This window comes from Oncorhynchus mykiss, chromosome 1 (assembly GCF_013265735.2).
Source record: "Oncorhynchus mykiss isolate Arlee chromosome 1, USDA_OmykA_1.1, whole genome shotgun sequence".
Taxonomy (NCBI): domain Eukaryota; kingdom Metazoa; phylum Chordata; class Actinopteri; order Salmoniformes; family Salmonidae; genus Oncorhynchus; species Oncorhynchus mykiss.
The window spans coordinates 76,587,394-76,604,129 of record NC_048565.1 but is presented as its reverse complement, the minus strand read 5'-3'; the positions used below and the strand labels follow the sequence as shown (position 1 = coordinate 76,604,129).

The window sequence follows — 16,736 nt, the reverse complement described above, 5'->3', positions numbered from 1 at the left end:
GTGTTAAACTAATCTAAATATATTTTATGTTTGAGGTTCTTCAAAGTAGCCACCCTTTGCCTTGATGACAGCTTTGCACACTCTTGGCATTCTCTCAACCAGCTTCATGAGGTAGTCACCTGGAATGCATTTCAAGTAACAGGTGTGGCTTCTTAAAAGCTAATTTGTGGAATTTCTTTCCTTAATGCGTTTGAGCAAATCAGTTGTTTGAGCCAATCAGCAGAGGATAAGTTCATTAGAGTTACCAACCTTGGAAATTTCAGCCCAAATAAATGCTTCAGAGTTCAAGTAACAGACCCATCTCAACATTAACTGTTCAGAGGAGACTGCGTGAAATCAGAACTTCATGGTCGAATACCTGCAAAGAAACTACTACTAAAGGACACCAATAATAAGAAGAGACTTGCTTGGGCCAAGAAACACGAGCAATGGACATTGGACCAGTGGAAATCTTTCATTTGGTCTGGAGTCCAAATGTTTGATTTTTGGTTTAAACCTCTGTGTCATTGTGAGATGCAGAGTACGTGAATGGATGATTTCTGCATGTGTGGTTCCCACCGTGAAGCATGGTGTAGGAGATGTGATGGCGTTGGGATGCTTTGCTGGTGACACTGTCAGTGATTTATTTAGAATTCAAGGCATACTCAACCATCATGGCAACCACAGCATTCTGATGGTTTGGGATGAGTTGGACAGCAGAGTGAAGGAAAAGCATCCAACAAATGCTCAGCATATGTGGGAACTCCTTCAAGACTGTTGGAAATGCATTCCAGGTAAAGCTGGATGAGAGAATACCAAGTGTGTGCAAAGCTGTCATCAAGGCAGAGGGTGGCTATTTGAAGACTCAATTATAAAATATATGTTGATGTGTTTAACACATTTTATGGTTACTACATGATTCCATATGTGTTATTTCATAGTTTTGATATCTTCACTATTATTCTACAATGTAGAACACTTGACTGGTACTGTATATTTCCAGTGGCTTGCGAAAGTATTCACCCACCTTGGCATACTTCCTATTTTGTTGCCTTACAACTTGGAATTAAAATGGATTTTTGTATCATTTGATTTGCACAACATGCCTACCACTTTGAAGATGCAAAATATTTTTTATTGTGAAACAAATAAGAAATAAGACAAAAAAAACAGAAGACTTGAGCGTGCATAACTATTCACCCCCCCAAAGTCAAATACTTTGTAGAGCCAACTTTTGCAGCAATTACAGCTGCAAGTCTCATGGGGTATGTCTCTATAAACTTGGCACATCTAGCCACTGGGACGTTTGCCCATTCCTCATGGCAAAACTGCTCCAGCTCCTTCAAGATGGATGGGTTCTGCTGGTGTACAGCAATCTAAAAAAGTCATACCACAGATTCTCAATTGGATTGAGGTCTGGGCATTGACTAGGCCATTCCAAGACATTTAAATGTTTCCCCTTAAACCACTCGAGTGTTGCATTAGCAGTATGCTTAGGATCATTGTCCTGCTGGAAGGTGAATATCCGTCCCAGTCTCAAATCTCTGGAACACAAACAGGTTTCCCTCAAGAGTTTCCATGTATTTAGCACCATCCATCATTCCTTCAATTCTGACCAGTTTCCCAGTCCCTGCCGATGAAAAACATCCCCACAGCAAGATGCTGCCACCACCCTGCTTCACTGTGGGGATGGTATTCTCGGTGTGATGAGAGGTGTTGGGTTTGAACCAGACAGCGCTTTCCTTGATGGCCAAAAAGCTCAATTTTAGTCTCATCTGACCAGAGTACCTTCTTCTATATGTTTGGGGAGTCTCCCATATGCCTTTTGGTGAACACCAAACGTGCTTGCTTATTTTTTTCTTTAAGCAATGGCTTTTTTTCTGGCCACTCTCCCGTAAAGCCCAGCTCTGTGGAGTATATGGCTAAAAGTGGTCCTATGGGCAGACACTCCAATCTCCGCCGTGGAGCATTGCAACTCCTTCAGGGTTATCTTTGGTCTCTTTGTTGCCCCTCTGATTAATGCCCTCCTTGCCTAGTCTGCGAGTTTTGGTGGGCGGCCCTCTCTTGGCAGGTTTGTTGTGGTGCCATATTCTTCCCATGTTTTAATAGTGGATTTAATGGTGCCTGTGGGATGTTCAAAGTTTCAGATATTTTTTATAACCCAACCCTGATCTGTACTTCTCCACAACTTTGTCCCTGAACTGTTTGAAGAGCTCCTTGGTCTTCATAGTGCCCCTTGCTTGGTGGTGTTGCAGACTCTGGGGCCTTTCAGAACACGTGTACATATACTGAGATCATGTGACACTTAAATAAAGTTCACCTGTGTGCAATCTAACTAATTATGTGACTTCCGAAGGTAATTGGTTGCACCAGATCTTATTTAGGGGCTTCATAGCAAAGGGGGTGAATAGATATGCAAGCATCACTTTTCCGTTTTTTATTTGTTTTTGAATTTTTTGAAACAAGATGTTTTTTTTTTTACTTCACTTCACCAATTTGGACTATTTTGTGTATGTACATTACATGAAATCCAAATAAAAATACATTTAAATTACACGTTGTAATGCAACAAAATAAAGAAAACACTTTGAATGTTCTAAAACCTTTGACTGGTAGTATATATATAGTATATATATACCGGTTAAAAATTTTAGAACATTTAAGGATTTTTCTTTATTTTTATTTTTACATCCATTCACCCACACCGCGTCTCACAAAGACACGGCGGTTGGAACCAAAAATCTCCAATTTGGACGACAGACCAAAGGACAAATTTCCACCGGATCCTGGACTTCCTGACGGGCCACCCCCAGGTGGTAAGGGTAGGTGACAACACATCCTCCACGCTGATCCTCAACACGGGAGCCCCTCAGGGGTGCGTGCTCAGTCCCCTCCTATACTCCCTGTTCACTCATGACTGCATGTCCAGGCACGACTCCAACACCATCATTAAGTTTGCAGATGACAGCGGTAGGCCTGATCACCGACAACATTCTCAACGATGGGGCTGTAGTGGAGCAGGTTGAGAGCTTCAAGTTCCTTGGCGTTCACATCACCAACAAACTAACATGGTCCAAGCACACCATGACAGTAATGAAGAGGGCACGACAAAACCTATTCCCCCTCAGGAGACTGAAAAGATTTGGCATGGGTCCTCAGATCCTCAAAAGGTTTTACAGCTGCACCATCGAGAGCATCCTGACGGGTTACATCACTGTCTGGTATGGCAAATGTCAGCCTCCGACCGCAAGGCACTACAGAGGGTAGTGCGTACCGCCCACTACATCACCTGGGCTAAGCTTCCTGCCTTCCTGTCAGAGGAAGGCCCTAAAAATTGTATAAGACTCCAGCCACCCTAGTCATAGACTGTTCTCTCTGCTATCGCACGGCAAGCGGTACCGGCGTGCCAAGTCTAGGTCCAAAAAGCTTCTAAACAACTTCTACCCTCAAGCCATAAGACTCCTGAACATCTAATCAAATGGCTACCCAGACTATTTGCATTGCCTGCCCCCCCCCCATGCACAGTCACTTTAATAACTCTACCTACATGTACATATTACCTCAATTACCTTGACACCAGTGCCAGCGCACATTGACATTGACTCTGTACCGGTACCCCCTGTACATAGCCCCGCTATTGTTATTTACTGCTGCTCTTTAATTATTTGTTATTCTTATCTCACAATTTGTTTTGTATTTTCTTAAAACTGCATTGTTTGTTAAGGGCTTGTAAGTAAGAATTTCACTGTATTCGGCACATGTGACAAATAAAATTTGATTTGATTAATGTGCATTCCTTGTGTTTCTTGGCCCAAGCAAGTCTCTTCCTCTTATTGGTGTCCTTTAGTAGTGGTTTCTTTGCAGCAATTCCGTCATGAAGGCTCTCCTCTCAACAGAGGATGTTGAGATGTGTCTGTTACTTGAACTCTGTGAAGCATTTCTTTGGGCTGCAATTTCTGAGGCTGGTAACTCTAATGAACTTATACTCTGCAGCAGAGGTAACTCTGGGTCTTCCATTCCGGTGGCGTTCCTTATGAGAGCCAAAATCATTATAGTGCTTGATGGTTTTTGTGACTGAACTTGAAGAAACGTTCAAAGCTCTTGAAATGTTCCGGATTGACTGACCTTCATGTCTTAAAGTAATGATGGACTGTCGTTTCTCTTTGCATATTTGAGCTGTTCTTGCCATAATATAGACTTGTCACAATACAACTGATTGGCTCAAACGCATCAAGAAGTAAAGAAATTCCACAAGTGAACTTTTAAAAAAGAAAGCCTGTTAATTGAAATGCATTCCAGGTGCCTACCTCATGAAGCTGGATGAGAGAATGCCAAGATTGTGCAAAGCTTTCATCAAGGCAAAGGGTGGCTATTTGAAGAATATCAAATATCAAATATATTTTTTATTTGTTTAACACTTTTTTGGTTACTACATGATTCCATATGTGTTATTTCATAGTTTTGATGTCTTCACTATTATTCTACAATATAGAAAATAGTAAAAACAACAAAAACTCTTGAATGAGTAGGCGTTCTAAAACTTTTGACCAGTAGTATATACAGTTGAAGTCGGAAGTTTACATACACCTTAGCCAAATTAATTTAAACTCAGGTTTTCACAATTCCTGACATTTAATCCTAGTAAAAATTCCTTGTCTTAGGTCAGTTAGGATCACCACTTGATTTTAAGAATGTGAAATGTCAGAATAATAGTAGAGAGAATAATTTATTTCAGATTTGATGTCATTCACCACATTCCCAGTGGGTCAGAAGTTTACATAGACTCAATTAGTATTTGGTAGCATTGCCTTTAAATTGTTTAACTTGGGTCAAATGTTTCAGGTAGCCTTCCACAAGCATCCCACAATAAGTTGGGTGAATTCTGACTCATTCCTCCTGACAGAGCTGGTGTAACTGAGTCAGGTTTATAGGCCTCCTTGCTCGCACACACTTTTTCAGTTCTGCACACAAATTTTCTATAGGATTGAGGTCAGGGCTTTGTGATGGCCACTATAATAACTTGACTTTGTTGTCCTTAAGCCATTTTGCCACAACTTTGGAAGTATGCTTGGGGTCATTGTCCATTTGGAAGACCCATTTGCTTCCTGACTGATGTCTTGAGATGTTGCTTCAATATATCCACATCATTTTCCAATCATGATGCCATCTGTATTGTGAAGTGCACCAGTCCCTCCTGCAGCAAAGCACCCCCACAACATGATGCTGCAACCCCAGTGCTTCCCGGTTGGAATGGTGTTCTTTGGCTTTCAAGCCTCCCCCTTTTTCCTTCTAACATAACAATGGTCATTATGGCCAAACAGTTCTATTTTTGTTTCATCAGACCAGGGGAATTTCTCCAAAAAGTACGATCTTTGTCCCCATGTGCAGTTGCAAACCGTAGCGTGGCTTTTTTATGGTCGTTTTGGAGCAGTGGCTTCTTCCTTGCTGAGCGGCCTTTCAGGTTATGTCGATATAGGACTCGTTTTACTGTGGATATAGATACTTTTGTACCCGTTTCCTCCAGCATCTTACAAGGTCCTTTGCTGTTGTTCTGGGAGTGATTTGTACTTTTCTCACCAAAGTACGTTCATCTCTAGGAGACAGAACACGTTTCCTTCCTGAACAGTATGACGGCTTCGTGGTCCCATGGTGTTTATACTTGCGTACTCTTGTTTGTACAGATGAACGTGGTACCTTCAGGAGTTTGGAAATTGCTCCCAAGGATGAACCATGAACCATTTTTTTCTGAGGTCTTGGCTGATTTCTTTTGATTTTCCCATTATGTCAAGCAAAGAGGCACTGAGTTTGAAGGTAGGCCTTGAAATACATCCACAGGTACACCTCAAATGATGTAAATTAGCCTATCAGAAGCTTCTAAAGCCATGACATCATTTTCTGGAATTTTCCAAGCTGTTTAAAGGCACAGCCAACTTAGTGCACGTAAACTTCTGACCCACTGGAACTGTGATACAGTGAATAAGTGAAATAATCTGTCTGTAAACAATTGTTGGAAAAATTATTTGTGTCATGCACAAAGTAGATGTCCTAACCAACTTGCCAAAACTATAGTTTGTTGACAAGAAATTTGTGGAATGGTTGAAAAACTAGTTTTAATGACTCCAACCTAAGTGTGTGTAAACTTACGACTTCAACAGTTTAGGTCACTTATGCCTGGAGCCGGCCCCATATGTACCCACCTACAAGACTGCATGAGTCCTGCCACACTCTGGAAGAAACCCACATCCCTCTTCTCTTTCAGGTAATCCAACATTTTCTGTGAAACAAAACATCAAACAATTAGCTGAATATAGGATGAGACAATATTGCATGACAAAGAGAAAAGGATATTCCTCTTGTTGAGAATATCATCATGATGTTGTATGTAACAGCCATGTAACTTGCGGTACAGATGCAGGATCTTAATTTGATCACCCTGTTGCAGGATAACTGTCCTGCAATGCTGGAAATGTAAAATTTGTAGTGTATTTGGGTTTCTGAAGTTTGTAATTTCCATTTAGAAATTTCAGACTAGATTTTCCCTTACGAAAAATGTATCAACCTCTACAAAAATGGCCATTAATTATAATCCACATAATAATTCACATTTCTTATTGCTGCAGGATTATTTTCCTGCTGTTGCAAACTGGCTCAAATTAAGATCCTACATTTATATAGAGTGAAAAAAATGCTTGGAGAAAGTGTGGAAAAGTAACAAATATAGTTCATTCTTAGCCTGAACGGTGTTTACCTGAACCAGCATTCAGAACAAAGTGTCCTCACCTGTAGCTAAAATCGGTAACTAATTATTTTATCAAAGACTAACCGTACCTGCTGAACAGTGGTATTTCCTCCATTCAGAATAGAAATACCAAGCTTCAGAGTGGAGGCCACCATGGACCCCATGTCACCTTTGTGAAATAAATAATTACATCAACTCAATGCCACAAATTGCAACAATCACAAGCCATTTTTCAATTGACTTTCAATCTTTAAACATTACTGTATTTTGGATTGTAGGTAACTTTGAATACTTTAGTGATATCTAAAATGCCACATTCAAAAACAGTTGGTACTTGGTTACCTTTACTAGCACTGATAGTCTGGAGGACCATCTGAGCAGCTCCACGGTCATGCAGCCTGGCCTGCTGATACAACAGCTTCTGTTTCTCTATCTCCTTCTCCTGATAATCCATAGATCCATCCAACAAAATAATCAAATCAATCTGATGTCAGTCAGTCAATCAATATTGGACTGAATAATCCATTTGCAAACAAAGCAACAGACCACTCAATTAACTAATTATCAACTCATTAATAAACCAATACAATCTCATGATTAAAATGATCAAAATGAATGAAATATAGAAAAACATACTACATAGGAGAGAAATGAGTCACTTACTTCAAAGCTTTTCACCTTCTCTTCCTCTGTAGTGTTTTTTTTTAAGTGTCTATCTTTCCATAATGAGATTGTATTTCCATCATGAGATTGTATTTCCATCATGAGATTGTATTGAACGGCGGAATTGAGTAACTTACTTCAAAGCTTTTCACCTCCTCATCCTCTTCACCACAGCAACTCTGGGGAGATTTGATTGGCCAGAAAGATGGATTGAGCAGAAGTTGAGAATCTCAGATGAACAGTGATGAATAAGAACATTCCCAAGTATAGAAATACACACTGCTACTGTATCCTCTGTCTTACCTTTGCCATTATGGCAGCATAGGACATGTAAAGACTGTCATCGCCAAGCTTACTGTGGACATGGGAAGTGACAGAGAAATGTCAGCGCAGGCAAGGCTAATTGCTTTAGAATTTGAATAAACATTTCAATTAACTTTCCTTTGCAACTGAGGATAGGAAAAGATAATGACTCATTGCACAGCCGATAAAACTAAACTATAGTGCTCCGAATAAAAAAATGGATAAGGCAAATGTTTCTAATTCAATAAAACTAGGAAGTTTAATAATCTGATGTTTATTTTTTATTTACTCCCTTTTTCTCCCCAATTTTGTGATATCCAATTGCGATCCAATTAAGATCTTTCCTCATCGCTGCAACTCCCCAACGGGCTCAGGAGAGGCGAAGGTCAAGTCATGCGTCCTCCGAAACATGACACGCACTTCTTAACACCCGCTCGCTTAACCCAGAAGCCAGCCGCACCAATGTGTCGGAGGAAACACACCCTCAGGTGCCTGGCCCGCAACAAGGAGTCGCTAGAGCTTGATGAGCCAAGTAAAGCCCCCCCCAGCAAAAACCTCCCCTAACACGGACGACACTGGGCCAATTGTGCGCCACCCTATGGGACTCCCAGTCACGGCCAGTTGTGACACAGCCTGGGATTGAACCCGTGTCTGTAGTGATGTTTCATTCACTGCGATGCAGTGTCTTAGACTGCTGCCCCACTTGGGAGGCCCAATATTCTGATGTTTTACCTCTGATTGTCCTTAATACAGGAATAACACTGGAGTGTGCACACACACACACACACACACACCTCCTCTCGGTCAGAGCACTCCGACTGAACAGTGTGATGAGCTGCAGGAGCGGATCAATCTGTTTGTCATCGTCCTCTCCATCCCCTTCCTCCTCTCTCTCAGAACGCTCCTGCTTTCCAGCTCTCTGCAACGTAAACACACCACTAATCAAATACAATTTTATTTGTCACATGCGCCGAATCACCTTACTGTGAAATGCTTACTTACAAGCCCTTAACCAACAATGCAGTTTTAAGAAAATATTTACTAAATAAACTAAAGTAAAAAATAATAAAATAAAAAATTAACACTAAAATATCAATAATGAGGCTATATTCAGGGGGTACCGAGTCAATGTGCGGGGGTACAGGTTTGTTGAGGTAATTTGTACATGTGGCTATGCGTAGATAATAAACAGCAGTGTAAAAACAAAGGGGAGGGTGTCAATGCAAATAGTCCGGGTGGCCATTTGATTAATTGTTCAGCAGTCTCATGGCTTTGAGGTAGAAGCTGTTAAGGAGCCTTTTGGCTCAACACCCACTCTGTACATGTGCGTCACACTGACCGTCTATCTACAGTATAGGCGCCCATGCCTGACCCCCCCTCAGACCCAATGTCATATACATCAATTCAGTCACCCATCCCTTAAGCCAATGAGTTCCACCGCAACGCTGGCTTGATTTAGGACTTCTATCCTCTTTTGTACATAGTGTGCTTGAGATACAGACTTCTGGGTTGTACCAGATTCTGTATACAATGGTAACAAACATTAGTGTGTGTGATTGACGGGAACCTAGAGCGGTGTTCGTGAGACAAGGGATGATCCCTTGACAAAAACGTCTGTAGAGTCCAAATGGTTTGAGCTACAAACTATTAAAATCTACTTTACCTATGAAAAGCTGAGACTCTCAAAAATATGCACAAGTTTTGCTCTATGACACAAGCTACACAAGAGTTAGAAGGTAAGGGGTTCCTCTGCATAGAAGATAAAAGGAAATCCCAGGACATAGTGTCTATAATACTGTTATAAGCTCACATACAGTGCCTTCAGAAAGTATTCAGACCACTTGACTAATTGCACATTTTATTGTATTACAGCCTGAATTTAAAATGTATTAAATTGTGATTTTGGACGACTATACACAATACCCCATAATGTCAAAGTGAAATTATGTTTTTAGAAATGTTTATAAATTAATTAAAAAATGAATAGCTGAAATGTCTTGAGTCAATAAGTATTCATCCCCTTTGTTATGGCAAGCCTAAATAAGTGAAGGAGTAAAATGAGCTTAACAAGTCATATAATAAGTTGCATAGACTCACTCTGAGCAATAGTGTATAACATGATTTTTGAATGACTACCTAATTTCTGTACGACACACATCTGTAAGGCCCCTCAGTCGAGCAGTGAATTTCAAACACAGATTCAACCACAAAGACCAGGGAGTTTTTCCAATGCCTTGCAAAGAAGGGAATCTATTGGTAGATGGGTAAAAAAACTGACATTGAATATCTCTTTGAGCATGAAGTTATTAATTACACTTTGGATGGTGTGTCAATACACCCAGTCACTACAAAGATAGAGGCGTCCTTCCTAACTCAGTTACCAGAGAGGAAGGAAACTTAGGGATTTCACCATGAGGCCAATGACTTTAAATGGTTACAGAATTGTGGGAAAGAAATTAACTTTATATCCTGAATACAAAGCATTGTGTTTGGGGCAAATCCAACACAACACCTCACTGAGTACAGTACCACTCTTCATATTTTCTAGCATGGTGAATCATGTTATGGGTATGCTTGTCATCGGTAAGGCCTAGGGAGTTTATGTGGATAAAAATAAATGGAATAAATCCTAGATTACCTGGTTCAGTCTGCTTTCCAACAGACACTGGGATACAAATTCACCTTTCAACAGGACAATAACAATTTTGTCAATATGGGGAATTGTGTGTGAGAATGTTTTATTTCATCCAATTTGAATTCCGGCTGTAACACATCAAAATGTGGAATAAGTCAAGAGGTATGAATACTTTCTGAAGGCACTGTAGTTGCTGTCACAAACCCCAAACAGTTATCCCTGACTAGTTGGATATTAATTTCCCACTGAGTAAACCATGTCTGTACTTACAGCATTAATATAAATTCATATTTTATTATGTTTTTGCTTTGGTGGACCTTTAAACTTATGAATGCAACTGTTAATGTCAAATTGTTTTGTGCTCTGGTTGTCCTGAAAATAAAATGGTAAAACACTTTATTGTGAGGCTAAATATAAGGGCTGGACATGCAGATAAATGAAAGCCAGATAAATGAATAGCAGATTTTTGCTGCGGTCTTGGGACTGATAGGGTTAACACCCTTTTTAGCACTCTATTTAGTTGTTAAGCCCACTGAGTGCCGGAAGTGTCTGGGAATTGAGCTTTGCATTGTTATTTCCCCCAATCATACTTCCATGGAGAGAAACAAAGTTCTAATTGAACCCAGAGTAACACTGCCCTCACAGAAAAACTATATGATTTCAGATGTTGAAAATCACGTGTTTTTTACGTAAGGGTGACAACCCAAATAATAGAGCCCTCACAAATAATCACTAGGTAAAACTCAATGGCAAATGTGTCCAATCAAACAATGAATGAAGTAGTAATGAAACACCAGAAAACTGATAACATGAATGAATGGATAGCTATAATAAGACAGTGTGAAAGAGTCGTACAAAGATGAAGTAATGAGTTGAATTAAACTTTCACACTGTTGCCGGTTGAGAATGCTCACACTGACACTTACAGCCAAATCGTCAACCAACTTTTCTTCAAAGGAGTGATCCTCAGCATATATCCAGGACTTGTCATAGCCCTGTAGAAAGAGGTTGACAGCCCGGTGCCTATAGAGGAGGTAAGTGAAGCAGGGGAGAGAGGGAGAATCGAGACACAGGAAGGAATAGCGTATAGGAATGAGTTGTGATTAGACTCATGAGTTCAAGGCTTCTTATTTAATCTAACTCAGGCTCCTTTTACATTGGACAGATGGTGGAGAATTGTCTTGGGGCTGCTAGCTTATATGTTAATCTTGTATGTAAATCTAGAAGTTATATCACTGTACAAACCCACAAGCCTTTTACTATGCTAACATTGCTGTGTTCATACACCTGCCTATATGGACTTCCCACTGAGAACACCACGCCATTTCAACATGGATAATTGGGTAATATTTAGTTGATCAATGAGATTACAACCTATATTCACCCACTCAATAAGACAGACAAAATGTTGTTGAATTTATAATGTGTTATCACTATGCTTTCAACCATCTTAAAGCACAACAAAATTCCAATGGAAAACAATGTCAGATTTTTGGTTTAGTTGTCACCCAAAAGTCTTTCCCTAGACGGAATTCTTACTGGTTGGTAGGTGATCAAATACTTGCAATAAACATGCAATAAAATGCTAATTAATTACTTAAAAATCATACAATGTGATTTTCTGGATTTTTGTTTTAGATTCCGTCTCTCACAGTTGAAGTGTACCTATGTGAAAAATGACAGACCTCTACATGCTTTGTAAGTAGGAAAACCTGCAAAATCGGCAGTGTATCAAATACTTGTTCTCCCCACTGTACATCTCTTTTAATGTTGATATTTGGTTGCATTGTCAACCAAACACAATTCAATATCACTTTTCATTATTACAATTTAATATTACTTGTAATAATTGATATGCTGGAATCACATCAAGAATAGGACTAAATCAAATCAAACCTTAAACATACTTTAAATAATGTTTGATTTGATTTAGTCCTATTGTTTAGCTTAGATTTCTGGTTGAGATGGAGATGTGAATCTAACATATCAATTATTAATTTGCAGACAAACTGAATTTAAAGCCAGACTAAGTCAGTGGCACAGATGGAACTATCCAAGCAGAATATACTGTACATCTTCTTCAAATGTTGATATTTGGTTGCGTTGACAACCAAACACAATTCAATATCACAAAATATAATTCCATTTGAAATCAACCAGAGCTTGAAACACTAGGCCTATTATATTGTCTATTTTTAGTTGAATTATGGGTTGAATTGAAACAATAGCTGTTGATTACTTTGCAGATGCTATATACTGTAGGCATAAATAGCATCATTGATGATATTTGAGTGATAAAGTCTGGTCACATTTGATTATCTCTGCAAAATCTACTCTTTGGAATGACTTTGATAACAACAATGAATCTATTTAGTTCTTAAGTGGAGATCTCTTTACAATCATTCTCGCGATAGCACATTGGTAATAGCCAGTGACAAACATCATAGCTAAACTGGGCTTGGTTAAAACCCAAAAGGTAGCTGTAAATCAATTATCCAGTAGTTGTACTGTCCAGCCCCCCCAAAAAATTCTGATAGTGGATATAACATTGAAGATCTGACATATTTTCTAAAGGGTTTGTCTATATTGAAATTTGGTTACCAGGATGACAATCTTGTGGTTGAAATTTCATAATCAAAACAACAGTTGAGGGTTGATTACTTTTTTCAAATCAAATGCATTTTACACATAGTTTCCACGTCACAATACATTGACAAATTACGCTGAAACAATGCTGATTCCAACAGTTTGTGCCCAGTGGGTCATCTCTGGGTTTTACAGTGCATCCCAATCACCAACACACTTCAATATCCTGCTCTGCCATTTCATATTCTCACTGTACTTACCAAATGAACCACTGTTTACTGTGGTCTATTGGTAAATTAAACTGTGCCCATGTCTTTTCTATTAAACCTGACACCACTCATCCACTAGCTGAGGTTTCTGCGATACCTGGGTAGGTTGTAGAGAGGAGCCATTCTAAGGCAGGCCACTACAGCTCTCTTCCTCTGTTTGGATAACAGCTTGTGCCACACTGCCTTCTTCCTCTGGGGATGTTCTACCTATAGACAAAGGCAAATGTTCAGATTCAGATAACAATCAAATTGCGTTTTTAGCTACTTTTCAAAAGGTATTTTGTTACACAACCATAGCCAAGTCTAAATAGCTTTGGGAGCCAGAGAGTAGCTAACTTCTGTGATTCAAGGCTTCACTAAAAGCTCTACTAATAGCATATCATAGGGTAAGAGAGCAGCATTCGCTAAGCCCACCTGGTCCAGGTGGTAAAGCACGCAAGCAATGTCCAGGACCCTTTCTACTGTCCTCAGAGGGTCCGAGGTGTCCCGTCTGGGGCCTGGGAAGTCCTGCCACCGAGCCCCTGGGGCCTCCCGCTGGTACAACACAGAGAGCAGACTGTTAGCACAAGCGTCGCTGGGACTTGGCACATACACATTCAGTGTTTCCCATATATGCATTTAACAGCTCCACTGCAAAAATGTTTTATAAATGTTTTTATAATGAAGTGTTAATGTATGCCCCAGGAAGGCCCCATCCGCTGCCCCCTGCAGGACAACATCAGTGTTTTAAATAGACTATTTAGGAAAAGTCAAGGACAGGGGGGGGCATGACTTGAAAAATGGCAGAGATATTAAAATTTTCAATTCACATGTGGCTCAAAAGACATCATTGGCAGTTCTAGTTAGTGGGGTTAGATTACTGAAGCTGATCATGTGTGTTTTATACATGGATGTATTCAGTTAATTTATGTGATATGATAATTGAAGTGGCAAAATAAGCATTGTTGTAATAGCTACATAAGATGTGGGCAAGTTAATAGATAGTTTGGACCTATGGTTCCTGTGTATTCTGTGTGCTATGAGTACGACAAGGAAAACCATGGGGTTTAAATCATATGTACTATGACTGCAATTACTTTGCTCAGAAGACGTAGCAGGCCATTATGAATGCTCTCTCGAATCTCGTCCTCTGTGTCCTTCTGAAAAGCAGTGAGCTGTCATTATTAACGATAGCAGATTGGAGACACAAAACATGGGGTTTGCACATTGCAGTTACATGACATACAGTGACAAAACATCTTTGAGCAGTACCAGGTATAGACATGTCATTTACGTGCTGCACTCAGTCCCTGACAGGTCATCATTGTAAATAGGAATTTGTTCTTAACTTCTTCGATATAGGGGGCGCTCTTTTAATTTTTGGATGAAAAACGTTCCCGTTTTAAACAAGATATTTTGTCACGAAAAGATGCTCGAATATGCATATAATTGACAGCTTTGGAAAGAAAAACACTCTGACGCTTCCAAAACTGCAAAGATATTGTCTGTGAGTGCCATATTTGTATTTGTAGGCATATCATTGGAAGATTGACCATAAGAGACTACATTTACCAGGTGGTCGCTTGGTGTCCTCCGTCGCAATTATTGCGTAATCTCCAGCTGCAGTATTTTTCCGTTTTCTTCTGATGAGAAGCCAGCTGCCACCACTGATAGATTATCGAATAGATATGTGAAAAACACCTTGAGGATTGATTCTAAACAACGTTTGTCATGTTTCTGTCGATATTATGGAGCTAATTTGGAAAAAAGTTTGGCGTTGTAAGTGACTGCATTTTTGTTTTTTTCTTAGCCAAACGTGATGAACAAAACGGAGCTATTTCGTCTACACAAATCATCTTTTGGGAAAAAATGAACATTTGCTATCTAACTGAGAGTCTCGTCATTGAAAACATCCAAAGTTCTTCAAAGGTAAATGATTTTATTTGAATGCTTTTCTTGTTTTTGTGAAAATGTTGCCTGCTGAATGCTATGCTAGGCTATCAATACTCTTACACAAATGCTTGTGTAGCTTTGGTTAAAGCATATTTTGAAAATCCGAGATGACAGTGTTGTTAACAAAAGGCTAAGCTTGTGTTTCAATATATTTATTTCATTTCATTTGCGATTTACATGAATAGGAAACGTTGCGTTATGGTAATGAGCTTGAGGCTATGATTACGCTCCCGGATACGGGATTGCTCGACGCTAAAGGTTAACTGACTTACCTGTATAAATAAAGGTGAAACAAAAAAATAATTGTAGTTCACTGTACAGTGAAAGATTAAGGTGTGTGTTTAGTACTCCACATAGCTCTGAATCCACAATACGGCAGAGGTTGAAAAGCCATAACACATACGTTTTTTCAACAACAGGTTATTATTGACCATAACATGCTGTTGAAAAAAAAAACATATGTGTTATGGCTTTTCAACCTCTGCCATATCGTGGATTCAGTGCTATCTATCTAATAGAACAAAGGGTTTTCTTTAATAGAAGCTTCTCTAATGTCAAACATATAAAGTGTGGTGTAGCACAGGGCAGCTCTCTTTTCTATTTTTACCAATGACCTGCCACTGGCATTAAACAAAGGATTGATATGTAGGCTACGTGTGCCTTTTACATTTTTTTTAATGTAGTTCTGTCTTTGATTTGTTCTTGTCTATTGATGTTCTGTATTATGTCATTCTGTATTATGTTTTGTGTGGACCCCAGGAAGAGTAGCTGCTGCTTTTGCAACAGCTATTGGGGATCCTAATAAAATACCAAATTCCATACCTGAGTGAAGCGGCTCTTGGCCAGTGTGATAAGGCTGCGTTCTGCTGGGGAACACACACTCAGTCCCACAGGAAGCAATCTCTTCAGGGAGGCTACGATGAGAGAGGTCTGTGTGGAGTAGCGATCCCCTTTCCGCTTCATCTTCCTCCTCTCCTGGTCTGACACCTGCTCATTAAAAACCATGAATAGAAATACATAGTTGACTTATACTTCAATCATTCACTTTGCATGGTTAGAATGTAAATTATTTATTCATATGTTTTACGCAACCACAAAGCACACATAATGGACACCCAGTGCTGTTTGTGGTAGTTAAGAAACAAATCTGTAAGGTTCTCACCTTGGACATTTTGTGATTGTTATTATTGACCAAGAAAGCCATGTTGTTGATCTCATTCTGGACCACATAGTTCTGTTCCTCCCATTTGAAGTTCTGCAATAGCAAATCAGACGGGTTACAAGTGAGAACATCATTAAGATGCGAGGCAACATCCAAATCTTTGTTATTTCACACACGTGAGACTTGGCCCAGAATATGAAGATCTCTGCCACCATGCCGAACATCTTCTCAGCCTCATGGTTCGGTTCCCGTAGCCAACTTGCTCTGAAACAACAATATGTGAGAGCTGTAAACAAAATGCATTAACACATTCTACACTGAACAAAAAACACAACATGTAAAGTGTTGGTCCCATGTTTCATGAGCTGAAATAAAAGATCCCAGACATTTTCCGTATGCACAAAAAGCTTATTTCTCTCAAGTTTTGTAAACAAATTTGTTTACATCCCTGTTAGTGAGTATTTCTCA

At 39.6% G+C, this 16,736-nt stretch overlaps 1 protein-coding gene across 2 annotated transcripts in view; it reads right to left on the bottom strand.

Annotated features, from left to right (window-relative positions):
• Positions 1–16,736, bottom strand: part of LOC110529657 (ryanodine receptor 2) — a 92,189-nt gene that overhangs the window by 19,934 nt on the left and 55,519 nt on the right. The window contains exons 68-80 of one of the 2 annotated variants that reach the window (XM_021612105.2): positions 16,445–16,532; positions 16,269–16,361; positions 15,929–16,093; positions 14,251–14,313; positions 13,589–13,708; positions 13,272–13,381; positions 11,246–11,342; positions 8,479–8,603; positions 7,685–7,736; positions 7,519–7,560; positions 7,061–7,160; positions 6,808–6,887; positions 6,177–6,253 (exon numbers count right to left, since the gene is read on the bottom strand). In XM_021612105.2, coding sequence (XP_021467780.2) covers positions 6,177–6,253; positions 6,808–6,887; positions 7,061–7,160; positions 7,519–7,560; positions 7,685–7,736; positions 8,479–8,603; positions 11,246–11,342; positions 13,272–13,381; positions 13,589–13,708; positions 14,251–14,313; positions 15,929–16,093; positions 16,269–16,361; positions 16,445–16,532 — 1,212 coding nt within the window. The remainder of the gene's footprint in view (positions 1–6,176; positions 6,254–6,807; positions 6,888–7,060; positions 7,161–7,518; positions 7,561–7,684; positions 7,737–8,478; positions 8,604–11,245; positions 11,343–13,271; positions 13,382–13,588; positions 13,709–14,250; positions 14,314–15,928; positions 16,094–16,268; positions 16,362–16,444; positions 16,533–16,736) is intronic. The other variant, XM_036985673.1, reaches the window with a different exon arrangement.